Genomic DNA, 12,942 nt, shown 5'->3' with positions numbered 1-12,942 from the left:
AGAGAAGGGCAACAAAGCTGGTGAGGGGCCTGGAACACAAACCCTGTGAGGAGAGGCTGAGGGAGCTGGGGTTGTTTAGCCTGGAGAAGAGGAGGCTCAGGGGTGACCTCATTGCTGTCTACAACTACCTGAAGGGACATTGTAGCCAGATGGGGGTTGGTCTCTTCTCCCAGGCAACCAGCAATAGAACAAGGGGACACAGTCTCAAGTTGTGCTGGGGTAGGTATAGGCTGGATGTTAGGAGCAAGTTCTTGCCAGAGAGAGTGGTTGGCATTGGAATGGGCTGCCCAGGGAGGTGGTGGAGCCACCATCCCTGGAGGTGTTTAAGAAAAGCCTGGATGAGGCACTTAGTGCCATGGTGTAGTTGACTGGCTAGGGCTGGGTGCTAGGTTGGACTGGATGATCTTGGAGGTCTCTTCCAACCTGGTTGATTCTATGATTCTATGTTTCAGGCTCTATTAGTTCAGTCTATCCTAAATCAGGTGCGGTGTAAACGAGCCTAATCTCAGAGAAGGTAGCCCATGTGTATCAAAGCTCTAAGAAACAGCTCCCCTGATGTGTTCATTTATGGAGCACTGATCACCACGGTGCCAGGCACTGTCCCTATCCCTATCTGCGAAACAGTGATGAACTAACATGCTCGTGTTTGCGCTCCTTGGATCAGAAGGGCAACACATTTTCAGGGGAGGGGCACTTTTCCTCCAGCCTTTCTCTGCTGGCTGAGGACAATTCAGGTAATTCAGTCTGCAAGGCCTCTAAGTCCAAAGTTGCCTTGAAGTGAGAGGCTGCTGCATTGCTGTAGAGCTGGACTAACTTTGCCAGTACTAGTTGTCACTGCTTAAACTCACTACAGCTGTTGACCCTGGAGCTAAGCAATCCACATACACTGTGTACTCACCAATACCATTAAAGTCACTGAAAGGAGAGTCCCACACAACTGGCAATCTTTGTCTCATGATGAGATTTGAGAGGAGCTCTAGACGTGGGCAGTTTTCCCCTAGGAAGGGTGACATCCAGGGCTGCTAAAAGCAACCCATGTTGATCCCATTTAGATGAGAAATGGGTATATTTTTATACACAACCCAAGTGAAACATAGTTTTCTTTAGTTAAAGCAGAAGTGCTTCTCAATCAGCTCCAATGCAAGTGGCTGAAGGAAGAAGAAACTGAGTTAAGTTGCCTTGCTGTGTTTTCGTGTGTGTGACATACCTCTGACTTTCTGCCAGCAGGTCGCACTCTCATTTCAAACTTAAGTGCCAAGCACGTCTCTGTGAGATGTGGACAGCATTTTGCACAGAAGAAGTCTGTGAGGGCAGCACAGATCCAGAGAGGTCCTTTGTTTTGGGCTGGCCTACCACAAACTGTGTGGCAAACTTCAGGTAAGAACTGAGAGATGCTTTACTTATCAAGTTAAATGTTTTCAGGCTGACAGGTAATGAGACTATCAAGGGTTCATTTCGGCACCAGTGAACATGGGAATCAGGAATGTACTGTTTCTTAAACCAGTTTCTTCTACTGCTGTGAGCAGGTCATTTACCCTCCATGCCTCATATTCTGTTTCTGCAAATGTGGCAGTGATATTCACTTATCACTTGAAAATTGGAGGAAATACACGATTTGGCAAAGCACTATCAGTGCTGCAACCTTGCTCAGTTTAAATTCTTTTTCATTGTTTTTTTTTATATAACTTGACAAACATCTTGGCTAATTATTAAATAAATAGTCAAGCTAATGAAAGGATCAAAGAGATTCTCATAGAACACTTCTAGACAAAAGAGATTGTATTGGAAGTAGCAGGGAACATACAGTGAAATACTGACCTTGTCCTATTTCTGTCTTTTTAATTTAATTATGCCAGAGAAAATAGTCAAACTTCCTCTTAAACAAGAACCTCTGCATTTTAATAAAGAGAAAGATTTTTGGTCTGTCTTTGCAGCATTGACTGTAGGACACAAGGGCTACAGAGGTAATTTCAGTGATTAGGCTAATTTTACTCTCAGCAGGAGGGCTCTGTCGTCACTTTGGATAAGGGAGGGAGGGCACAGTCGCCCTGAAATGCCAGCTGCTTAGCTGCAGTAAATTGTCTGGGTCTTGGAAAATGCATTTTCCTCTTTACCAACAGGGAGCAAAAGCTGATGCATAATTTGCATGTCACATTGGCTGTATCCAAAGAGAATGCTGTGCACAAACTGCTCTCTATTAAGCTGGTTGTGCTCTTTATGTCTTTTTTTCACTTAATAGTCCTGAAACAAAGCTGAAATTTTCTATTGATTTCCAATTGAACTGTTGCAAAGCGACATGATCTCAGATGGAGAGACAGTGTATTGCTCTTTATAGCTGTCAGAAAGTAGCTGTCAGTCAGAACAAAGTCAGAGGTTCTGTAGAAGTTAGATTATGTTTGAAGCTGCACAGAAAAAACATAAACCACCATGTATAAGTTCATAGGTGCAAAGCTGGCAGAACTGAAGCAGCCAAAGTAGAGTCACATTTTAAATGTTTGTAAAATGCATTCTCTGCACAGCATCACTCAGTGGATTTGTCGTTCTCTTAAAATGTGAAGAACTCGATTTGCAGAAGCAGCAGTGGGAGTAGCAGTTACCCCATCTGTGGCAGGATTTAAGTCAAAAGAAAGATGAATCAAAATTCCTTGCACTATCCTGTTATTAGCTACATTTAACTGGGCAGTTTTGTATCCTGAATAGCATATAAATGGGATAAAGATAAACGAGATAAGCCTTAAAGTGTTCAAAGTTAAGCTCTACCAAGTACAATGAGACCATTTTTCATTGTGGGTTTTGTGTATGTTGTGATGTGGTTATAAACCAAGTAGCGAATAACAAGAGTGAGGACAAACTGAAAGAGTTGGGAATGTTCAGTCTGGAGAAGAGGAGGCTCCCAGGTGACCTTATTGTGGTCTTCCAGTATCTGAAGGGGGCCTACAAAAAAGCTGGGGAGGGACTTTTTAGGATATCAGGGAGTGACAGGACAAGGGGGAATGGAGTGAAGCTGGAGATGGGTAGGTTCAGGCTGAACGTGAGGAGGAAGTTCTTCACCATGAGAATTGTGAGAGCCTGGAATGGGTTGCCCAGGGAGGTGGATGAGGCTGATTCCCTGGAAGTGTTTAATGCCAGGCTGGATGAGGATCTAGCCAGCCTGATCTAGGGTAGGGTGTCCCTGCCCATGGCAGGGGGGTTGGAACTAGATGATCCTTGTGGTCCCTTCTAACCCTGACTGATTCTATGATTCTATTCTGTGAGTGACAGTGGAAAGAAGTCTACATACCTGAGGAAATACTTTTAAAGTTTTGAATTAATCTTGTGTCTTAAAGCGACCTCCTCTTCTGTTTGAACGTTAGTTCAAGAATTCAACCCATTTCCTACTGCAAAACTCACTGGTAAAGTTCATTCAGTGGTAAAGCTTTAAATTCTGTGACAAAAAATTAGTAACTGGGACTTGTGATCTTAGTCAAAGGTTTTTCAGCAGCTGATTTTGGAGGGAAATAGTTTTTTTTATTCAAATCTAGGAAAAAAACTTTTGGTTTTCTTGTAAGTATTTATGCGAATTGCAAGTAAGAAGCAGTTCATTCTACCATGGTTTGTACAGGAGCTATTTTGATATTAGAATGATGGCTGATTTGTCACTGTTTTTCTGGAATTCTTGCAGGTCTGCAGAACAAAAGGAAACATGGCTGTCTTTTTTACAAAGGTACTTTACTATACAGTCTTTGATGACCATGGGAAGAGTCCCAGTTGTCTAGACCAGTAATTCCCAAGCTGTGGTGCTTATGCCATCATGATAGACAAGCTCTTTTAAAGTGGTATTAAATAAAAAATCCATCTCATATCACCTCCCTGCAGAACATACAGCACTGTATGTGCCTTTCGTGCAACGATCACTAGTCAAGAAGGGAAACGCTTCCCTGTACCTGAACTTGGCTCAGCACAAAACTGGAATGATTCCTGTCTCAGGTGGTCCCTTCCCTATCCAGCTGTAGGAGCCTGTGTCACTCTTGTTGAGTGTGGAGCTCTTTCCATGGTGATGGCATCTAAGCAAGCCCAGCTCATGAACTTCTGTTCTAATCTGTCTGCTGCACATGTTTGGCTTTATTTTCGTCTTACAAAATGTACCCCAAGCTGGAGAGTATGGTGGGAGGATTGTGTAAATAGAGCTGCTTTATTTCAGTCTATGGACAGAAAACTGCTACTAGTGGGTTTGTTTTCTGATCACCTAAGTCTACTGATTGAGGTTTATGTATTTATCAGATTCTTCAGAGTTCTTGGAGTTGTTTGAATCTTTCTTGCTGGGTATGATTTCTACCTTGCTCTTCTCCTGTCCAGTCCTTTGAACTGCTCTGTACAATGGGATTTAACTCCTTCCAGTTTCATCCCATCCAGTAGCATCAAGTTACATCCCCAGTTACACCAGTCTGCCTGTAGTGCAGGCTAAGGTGACACAATAATGGGTAGTTTTAGCCTGATTTGTTTAAAATGCAGTATCTCTGCTGCTTACTCTGATGTCTGCAGTGAGCTCTAACACAACAGGGAATTACTGGGGGGAACAGTCAGCATCCCTTCCTGATACCACTGAACTCCTTCATCAGAGATCTTTCTACTGCGGTACATATGTGAACAGCTTCTTATATAATTCCTGCTCGACTGTGGTTTAAATCTCTGCCTTGCTATGTTGTTTACCATATTAAAAATGTACTTGTTTTGTACTTGTTGTGTTAGTCGAATAAGAGAAGAGAAAGAAAAAGACTACCCGAAAAGCATTCCTCTGAAGATAATTGCAAAGGACGTGGGAACTTGTGCATATGTAAGTGCTCTAAGGGCTAAACTGGGGTCTAAAGCCACATCAGCTGTGAGTGCTAGTCACCTCTGAACTCCTTGGATATTGGGAGGGTTCCTTTGTGTTGTAACCTCCTTAAGGATCCAGCCCCTTTAAGACTTGGCATAGGCAGCTCTGAAGTGTTTATTTCCTGTGTTTAATACATGAGTTCCGTTTTGGAGACAGTGTGCTTGGTAAGGAATACTGATTCTGGCACACAAACTAAAGACTGTACAGTGTGAAACCTCCAGAAGCACCTCTAGCGGAACTTACACATAAGCATCTTCAGAAATGCCAGTACAATGTACCCTTTTTGGGCTGGTAAAACTGATCTAAACCCACAGCTGCCCTCAGTCAACTCCACAAAGTCACAATGTGGTTTATTGTTTACAATGATTGCAAGTAGCAAAGCTGTGTATATGGACACCCTGAAATTGCCCTAAGCATGTTTTTCATCAGCTAACTGAGGCTGATAAATTTATAGGCATAAGGTAAATTCATAAAGAAAGGTCATCCACAGATAACCTTTTTCACTAGTTATTTTTAAACAGTTTACACTAAATTCTTGAGTGTGGCCAGTTCCCTAGGAAGAGCCTAACATTTGATGACAAACCATCCATTCTTTCTTTGCTTCTTGCACATTTGTCCTTCCTTTCTAACTCTGCTTTTGAGATCTGTATTTCATGGCCAGGAGCCTAAAGAGCATTTGCAGGGACAGGAGGAATTTTCACTGAATTTAGATTTTCCTGGAGGTCTTTGCCCAGCAGAGAATCTCCACTTGGAATTATGTATCTGTGTAGACTTAAGCATAAAGAAGTCTCTCTTTTTTCCCCAAAAATCATTATTAAGGTAAACTATAATAGTTAGAATTGCTAGGCTGCTAAGGCAAATGTTAGTAAATGATAACAATAACTGTGGTAGTTCCAGTGCAGAACTACAGATCAAGGCATGTTCAGGTGTACAAAAATCATACACACATTCAGGTGTTGCACTCTTGTACCAGGATTTTTTTGGTTTTTTAAAGTGTTTTTTCTTCTTAGCTGTAGTTAGGTCATGTGGGGGTTGATCTCTTCTCCCAGACAACCACCAATAGAACAGGGGGACACAGTCTCAAGTTGTGCCAGGGGAAGTATAGGCTGGATGTTAGGAGGAAGTTCTCTTCACAGAGAGAGTGATTTGCCATTGGAATGGGCTGCCCAGGGAGGTGGTGGAGGCACCGTCCCTGGAGGTGTTCAAGAAAAGCCTGGCTGAGGCACTTAGTGCCATGGTCTAGTTGACTGGCTAGGGCTGGGTGCTAGGTTGGCCTGGATGATCTTGGAGGTCTCTTCCAACCTGGTTGATGCTATGATTCTGTGTGCCAAATATGGTTTCCTATTACTGATAGTCCTAGAAACTACACACTGCAGTCAACTATTATCAGGTATAAACCAGAGGAGGAGCATTTGGAAACTTTGTGATGCAAATAGTTTTTATGACAGCGTGATCCCTGTGCTGTGGCAGCTGGAGATGCCCAAGAATTATTTCATTTTTGGAGGGTAGGGAAGGCTGAATACAAGGCACAAGCAATTTGATTATATTCTAGCCAAGAGCAAAACTTATGCAAATGTGCTGACCTACTCCTGAGAGCCAGATGTCATTGCTTCAGGCCAATGTTAAATTTTTTATGGTATGGTTGTCCTGAAGCAAGTTACACAGTGTTCTCACTACTTTCTTTTGATTGCCGTGGCAGCTTATTACTGTCTGGGACATGCACAGACGTACAGCTCAGATCTCTTCTAAATGCACAACATTAGGAGGATGTTTCACCAGAACATCCTACAGCCAGCGTAAAATTGATATGCTACAGGGTAGCAGGGTATAGTAAACTGTCTTGGGACTGGCACTGAACATTTACATCCTGGCTCTGCCACCTTCCCTTCTTTGGGTTATTAGACCTTATCTCTGGGCCTGGACAGTTCACTGCAGCATGCATGTAACTGTTCTGCCAAGGCTTCAGGCTGCAGATCAAGAGCTACGTGGTCTTGTTTTGTTAGCTGAGCCAAACTAGCATGTCTCTAAAGATGGCTTACTAACTTTTACTTGATATGTAGAAGCTGTCTGTTGGCTTGGAAGTGAAGCCAGCATGGCTGTGGTGATTCAAGGAAAAACCACTCTGGTCAAAATGTCCCCATTTGATTTTGCATCTGCAAGGTGATGGCAGCAGGTGCTGCCACATTCTGGCAGGGCTGGGTGTGTAGTCATTAATCTCGGTGTGTTTGAAATGTGTTGCCCTGCAGAAGAGCAACCTGTGGTACTGAAGTATAGAGCATTGCCCAGATGTACAGGAGTAGTACTGGTACCAGATGGCAGATGCTGAAATCTAACTCTGGAAAGACTTCCTCCAACACAAAGCTTGGCATTTCATGGTGGTTGCTGTAGCTCTTTAAAAAGTGGTGTTTCTGCTGGCACTTGCTTTTCCATACTGCTGATCAGTAGATTCTGGAAGATGCTGGAGAGAGAGTGCTGTAACTGGATGAAAGACTACCAAAAAGAAGTGATTCTGGCACCAAGCTATATCAAGCTTTGCAAAATCTATATAGAATGTGACAAAGGATACAGACATTAAGAGCCTGTTTGTGGTATTTTCTGACCAGGGATATTCTCAGTAGAAAAGGATAGAAATTATTAACAATTGATATGAAACAATTAATCCACTTTAAAAAACACATCACTGGAATGTTTCTTGTTTTTTTATTCCAAATAAGACTTGCATGGTTTTAAATTAAACTATTGCTTTTCTTTTCTCTGGTGTATAAAGTGCAATTAGTGGCTGTGATTTTTTTTTGCATATTTTAATGTGGAGGTCTTGTCTCTGGAAATCCAGAAATCATGACACTGTCCTTTCTGATGGAGCTGTTGGGGAAGCAGGGAGGAAATACAGAAAGTGTGTGGCAAAATAGAGGGATCAAACCCTTGGCCTCAGACAGCTGGGTCTTTATCTATATAATATAACTGATTTCTCAAGTAAAATTTTAACAGGGTGCTCTCAAATTTCCCAGCAATCAATTATGCTGAATTGAACTTCAGATACTCTTTGCAAATACACAATTTTAATGCCCATTTCCCTTTCTTCTTTTTTTTCTGTTCACAGTCAAAAACTCTAAGTGTAACCAATGTTGATACAGCAAACGATGTGATTCTGATGGCCCTGCAGCAGCTGGGAATTAATGTAAGTCTTTGGACCAGTTTTAATGAGTCTTCTTGTAGTCATTTTTAGCAAACAAATTGTGTCTTGCACTTTTTTCAAGTTTGAGGATAAAAAATTAAATACATCCCTTTTCATAGCAATTCAGTATTGTTGAAATGAAGCAAAAGTGCCTTGTTAATATGTAGACCTCCAGAGATCATCAAGTGCCTTAGAGGTTTTGAGTAAGTCTCTTATCCTCGTAAGGGATCCACCACATAGAATCATAGAATCATAGAATCAACCAGGTTGGAAGAGACCTCCAAGATCATCCAGGCCAACCTAGCACCCAGACCTATCCAGTCAACCAGACCATGGCACTAAGTGCTCCATCCAGTCTTTTCTTGCAGACCTCCAGGGACGGTGCCTCCATCACCTCCCTGGGCAGCCCATTCCAATGGCAAATCACTCTCTCTGTGAAGAATTTCCTCCTACATTTGAAGTTGCTTTTGAATCTGTTTTTCTGATGCCTGAGAGGAGATATCTTGACACAAGAAATGAGAGTTTGATTCAGCGCCTTTTGCATGCTTAAGTGTGAAGAGGAAACCTACTGACCTGCTTGTTAGTTGGTTTCAAAACCTGCAAACCTGCATGATCACATGTTTCCCTAGATTACAAATTCAAGCACTGCTCTCAGGTGTCCAAATCAGACACTCTAAATATTCATGGACCCTTAGTGTAATGTGTGATGTGAATGTAGCTGGCTGATGCACAGAATCTGAATGCACTCAGTGTAACTGACTGATTGCACAGAATCTAAATGTACTCCATTAAAGCAATTTAAGCAACTGTTTTGGACAAAGGCTTTTAAGAGACTTCATAGAATCATTGAATACCAGGTTGGAGGGAGGCTCAAGAATCATCTGGTCCAATCTTCCTTTGCAAAAGCATTTTCTAGGTAAAATGGCCCAGCACCCTGTCCAGCTGAATCTTGAGAAGCATCCAATGCTGGTGAATCCCACTTCTCTGGAGTGATTATTCCACTGGTTGATTGATCTCATTATGAAAATGTTTCCTCTTCCATTAGGAATCTCCCTAGGAATGACTTGCACCATGTGACTCCTTGTAAAATGGAAGTCTCCATCTTCTTCATAGCTACCCTTTAAGTACTGGGACATGGTGATAAAGTTTCCCTTAATCCTTCTTTTCTCAAGGCTGAACAAACAGAATTCTCTCAGCCTCTTCTCGTAGGACAGGCTTTCAAGTCCTTTGATCATCTTTGTGGCCCCTCTCCAGATCCTCTTCAGCCCATCCATGTGGTTTTTATATAGCAGGGACCAAATCTGAGCACAGTGTTGCAGGTGTGGGCTGACAAATGCTGAGTGGAGTGGGATAATGATTTCTTTAATTCTGCTGGTGGTGTGCCTTGTTGCTGCAGCCCAGAATCCTGTTGGCTTTCTTTGCTGCAGTAGCACAGTTTACTTAGGTTGAGCTTGTTGTGCACCAGGACCCCAAGTCCCCACAGTGCTGCTCGCCAGCCAGGCAAATCTCAATCTGTGCTGCACTTCTGGATTATGTTTCCCCAGGTCACCTTACACTCGTCCTTGTTGAACTTCATCAGATTGAAGTTCATCAGGTTCTTGTTAGCCCACACTTTCAGCCTATCCAGGTTTTCCTGCGGGTGACTCTCCCTTCCAAAACACAGAATCATAGAATCAGTCAGGGTTGGAAGGCACCACAAGGATCATTTAGTTCCATCCCCCCTGCCATGGGCAGGGACACCTCATACTGTATCAGGCGGACTAGAGCCTCATCCAGCCTGGCCTTAAACACCTCTGTGGATGAGGCTTTAACCACCTCCCTGGCCAACCCATTCCAGGGTCTCACCACCCTCATGGTGAAGAACTTCTTCCTAACATCCAGTCTGAATCTACCCATTTCTATCTTTGTTCCATTCCCCCTGGTTCTATCACTACCTGACATCCTGAAAAATCATCCCCCAGCTTTCTTGTAGGCCCCCATTTAGATACTGAAAGGCCACAATAAGGTCACCTTGGAGCCTTCTCCTCTCCAGACTGAACAGCCCCAACTCCCTCAGTCTCTCCTCATAGGAGAGGTGCTCCAGCTCTCCGATCACCTCTGAACATCCACTTCCCCACTCAGTTTGGTATCATCAGCAGACATGGGTAAGCTTGATCCCATCAGCGAGATCACATGTGAAGACGTTAAAAAGTTTTTGGCCCAATATTTGTCCCTGGGGAACCTGCTTTTGACAGGTTGACAGTTTGAAAATGATCTATTCACCTCCACCTTCTGGGTGCTACCTGTCAGCCAGTTCCCCACCCACTACACAGACCACTTGTCTAGACCATAACACATCAATTTCTCTGGGAGGTGGCTGTGGAGAATGTCTACTGTTTGTCCCAGGTTGCTATGTCACTTTGTCATAGAAGGTGATCAGGTTTGTCAAGCACTGTTTGCCAACGATGAACCCATGCTGGCTTCTGTCAATTGTTTGACTTCATCTGACTTGTGATAGCTCACAGAAGGATTCATTCCATAACTTTCCCAGGGACTGAGGTAAGACTGATGGGCCTATAATTCCTTGGGTCCTCCTTTAAGCCCTTCTTGTAATAAGGGTGACATTAGTTTTCTTCTCTTCTGGTCTGTGAAGTCCCCAGATCTCCATGACTTCTCCAAGGTTAAGGAGAGCAGTCTCACAACAACGTCAGCCAGCTCTCTTAACACTCTTGGGGAGGTAATATCTGTGCCCATCGATTTGTAGGGATCAAACTCCTGTGAGAGTTCACATACCCACTCCTTCTTCATTGGCAGTGAGTCTGTGTCTGCATCAGCCTTTATTTTTGTTCCCAAGGCCTGGGGCCCAGTAGTGATGGTAAAGAGTTTGGGAAGTTTGAAAAAGGTTTAAAACTTTAAAAAAGTTAAAAAAAGTCTTATTTACCACCACCCTCTGGGTGTGGCCTGTCAGCCACTTCCCCACCCACTGCACAAGCCACTTGTCTAGACTGCAGTGCATCAGTCATGATGCAATAGTGCAGGGCAGTTCACCAAGGAGATGTAGCAACTGCTAGTAGATCAAGTACTGCCTCAGCTGGCTCCCTTTGCTCTAAAGCAGACAAGGTATATCTGGTATGCCTCAGGTGTAGTAACAAATCAGTGTTAGGCACAAGAATTCTGTCTCCTTCATTCTGTTTCTCTCATTATTTCACAATATGGCTCCAACTGTCACCAGTGGTCATAGAAGCTTCTGGATGACAGCTTTTTAACTGGACTGTCAGGCTGATGTTTGGGTAACAAGATTGTTAAAAAGGTCTCACTGATGCATGTGTTGATCTCAAGGCATGGAATATGACAACTCTTTCCTTACCACAGCGGTCAGTGTGAAGAGTGAAGTGCAGACAAAACGCCACTCTTGTGCTTCCTGGGGCTTCTGGAGAGCAAAAGTTGGATTTATCTTGGAATTTGCATTCCCTAGCACTCATTATCCTTCATTTTCACAGGCTTTTCAAGCATCCAGGGGCCTGTTCTGTTAGCTTGGTATTTCTTAGGCACAGAAATTTCTGTTTAGCCCTTTTTTTGTGTGTTTTAAACATCCCATTTACACCAGGGCTGGGGCTGTGGCCCGAGCTCAAGATCCAGCACTCTGTCCAACTACAGTAGCTCCTGGGGTTGATGGAGGGATTGCAAAGTGAAAGGGATAAGGTGCAAGTTAAAACAGGATTTTAATTGCACATTGTGTTCCCTAGTTTGTGCCAGATATGAAGAGACTATACTGTATTACGACTGCAAATCTTTATTATGCAAATCTTTATTATTATCTTTATTTATTATAACTGCAAGTCTTCATTATGATGTGCTTCATTTTTTACCCATCTTATGGCTGTAATTTGCATCTCTTCATTTTGTGTACAGAGAAAAACACAGCAAAATGGTAGTATTACAGGAGAGCATTTTGTTTGAGATGAGCAGGAGGAGGAGCTGGTTAGGTTTCAGCCTTGTGTTCTCTTGCATTTATCACAATCAACCCTTTCCCCCTCTTCACATTTTAATTCCAAGTAGAAAAAAAGAATGAAAGTTATCTGAAAAAATGTAAATCTTGCCTGCATCAATTATTTGCCCAAGTAATACACTACATTTTTTCACTGCCTCCTCATAGCATAAAACCTTTTTCAGGAGAGGGATATTGTAAGATTAGCATTAAACCCAAGCAAACCAAATAAATAAAGCTGTAGCTTGGGTATCAGTCAAACACCCAACCTGCACAAAGGATTGTTCTGACTGTGAGAAAGCTTTTCCTTATGTGCCATCTTGAGGTTTGTTATTTATGTCCAGAGAGAACCACTGGAAAGGAGCTCTCTGACTTGTCAATGGCAATTATAGAAGCTACATTTCACATGTTGTGTGATTAATGGGGCTATTACTGTGGCCGAGTTCACTCTGGTTTAACACATCAGGGTTTTTCCCCTCTGTGGTTTCTCTGGTAAAATGACAACTAGTTCATACAAAATGGCAATGATCATCTGTTCCAAATTATCAGAAAGGCAGAAAGGAAGGGCCTTGGGTTTCCCAGCGTTGTGAGTTCACTTGCTGATTTTTCTGAGACAGTTGCATTTATACTGACAAATGGCCTCATGAAGCCAGTGTAGTTGCAATCAAGAGATGAGCAGTCTGCCTCCTGGAGCTGCCCTTACTAACGCTTCCCCTGATTCTCCTTCCCAGCAACAAACCCTTTCATATGTATGTTTAAAAGGAAAAGTAAATACTCTTTCTTGTGCTCCTCAGCTGTATTTATTTGTGCCTGGCTGCTTGCCCTGAGGCATCAGAGATGTCTCCAAAGCCTATTTATTTTCCTTCTGCCCCCTGCTAGCTAACTTGACAGCAGTGCTAATATGGGCCAGAAAGCTCTGCCAGTCAGAAAGCAAACTGCAAACGC

At 42.9% G+C, this 12,942-nt stretch overlaps 1 protein-coding gene across 4 annotated transcripts in view; it reads left to right on the top strand.

Moving 5' to 3' along the window:
- Positions 1–12,942, top strand: part of ARHGAP20 (Rho GTPase activating protein 20) — a 77,861-nt gene that overhangs the window by 46,161 nt on the left and 18,758 nt on the right. For 3 of the 4 annotated variants that reach the window (XM_064171318.1, XM_064171337.1, XM_064171348.1), the window contains 4 exons: positions 1,225–1,377; positions 3,662–3,703; positions 4,729–4,813; positions 7,956–8,033. In XM_064171318.1, coding sequence (XP_064027388.1) covers positions 1,225–1,377; positions 3,662–3,703; positions 4,729–4,813; positions 7,956–8,033 — 358 coding nt within the window. The remainder of the gene's footprint in view (positions 1–1,224; positions 1,378–3,661; positions 3,704–4,728; positions 4,814–7,955; positions 8,034–12,942) is intronic. The other variant, XM_064171328.1, reaches the window with a different exon arrangement.

This window comes from Pogoniulus pusillus, chromosome 3 (assembly GCF_015220805.1).
Source record: "Pogoniulus pusillus isolate bPogPus1 chromosome 3, bPogPus1.pri, whole genome shotgun sequence".
In the NCBI taxonomy this organism is placed as follows: Eukaryota; Metazoa; Chordata; class Aves; order Piciformes; family Lybiidae; genus Pogoniulus; species Pogoniulus pusillus.
Note: the sequence above shows the minus strand (reverse complement) of the source record. Positions and strands in the feature narration are given on the sequence as shown.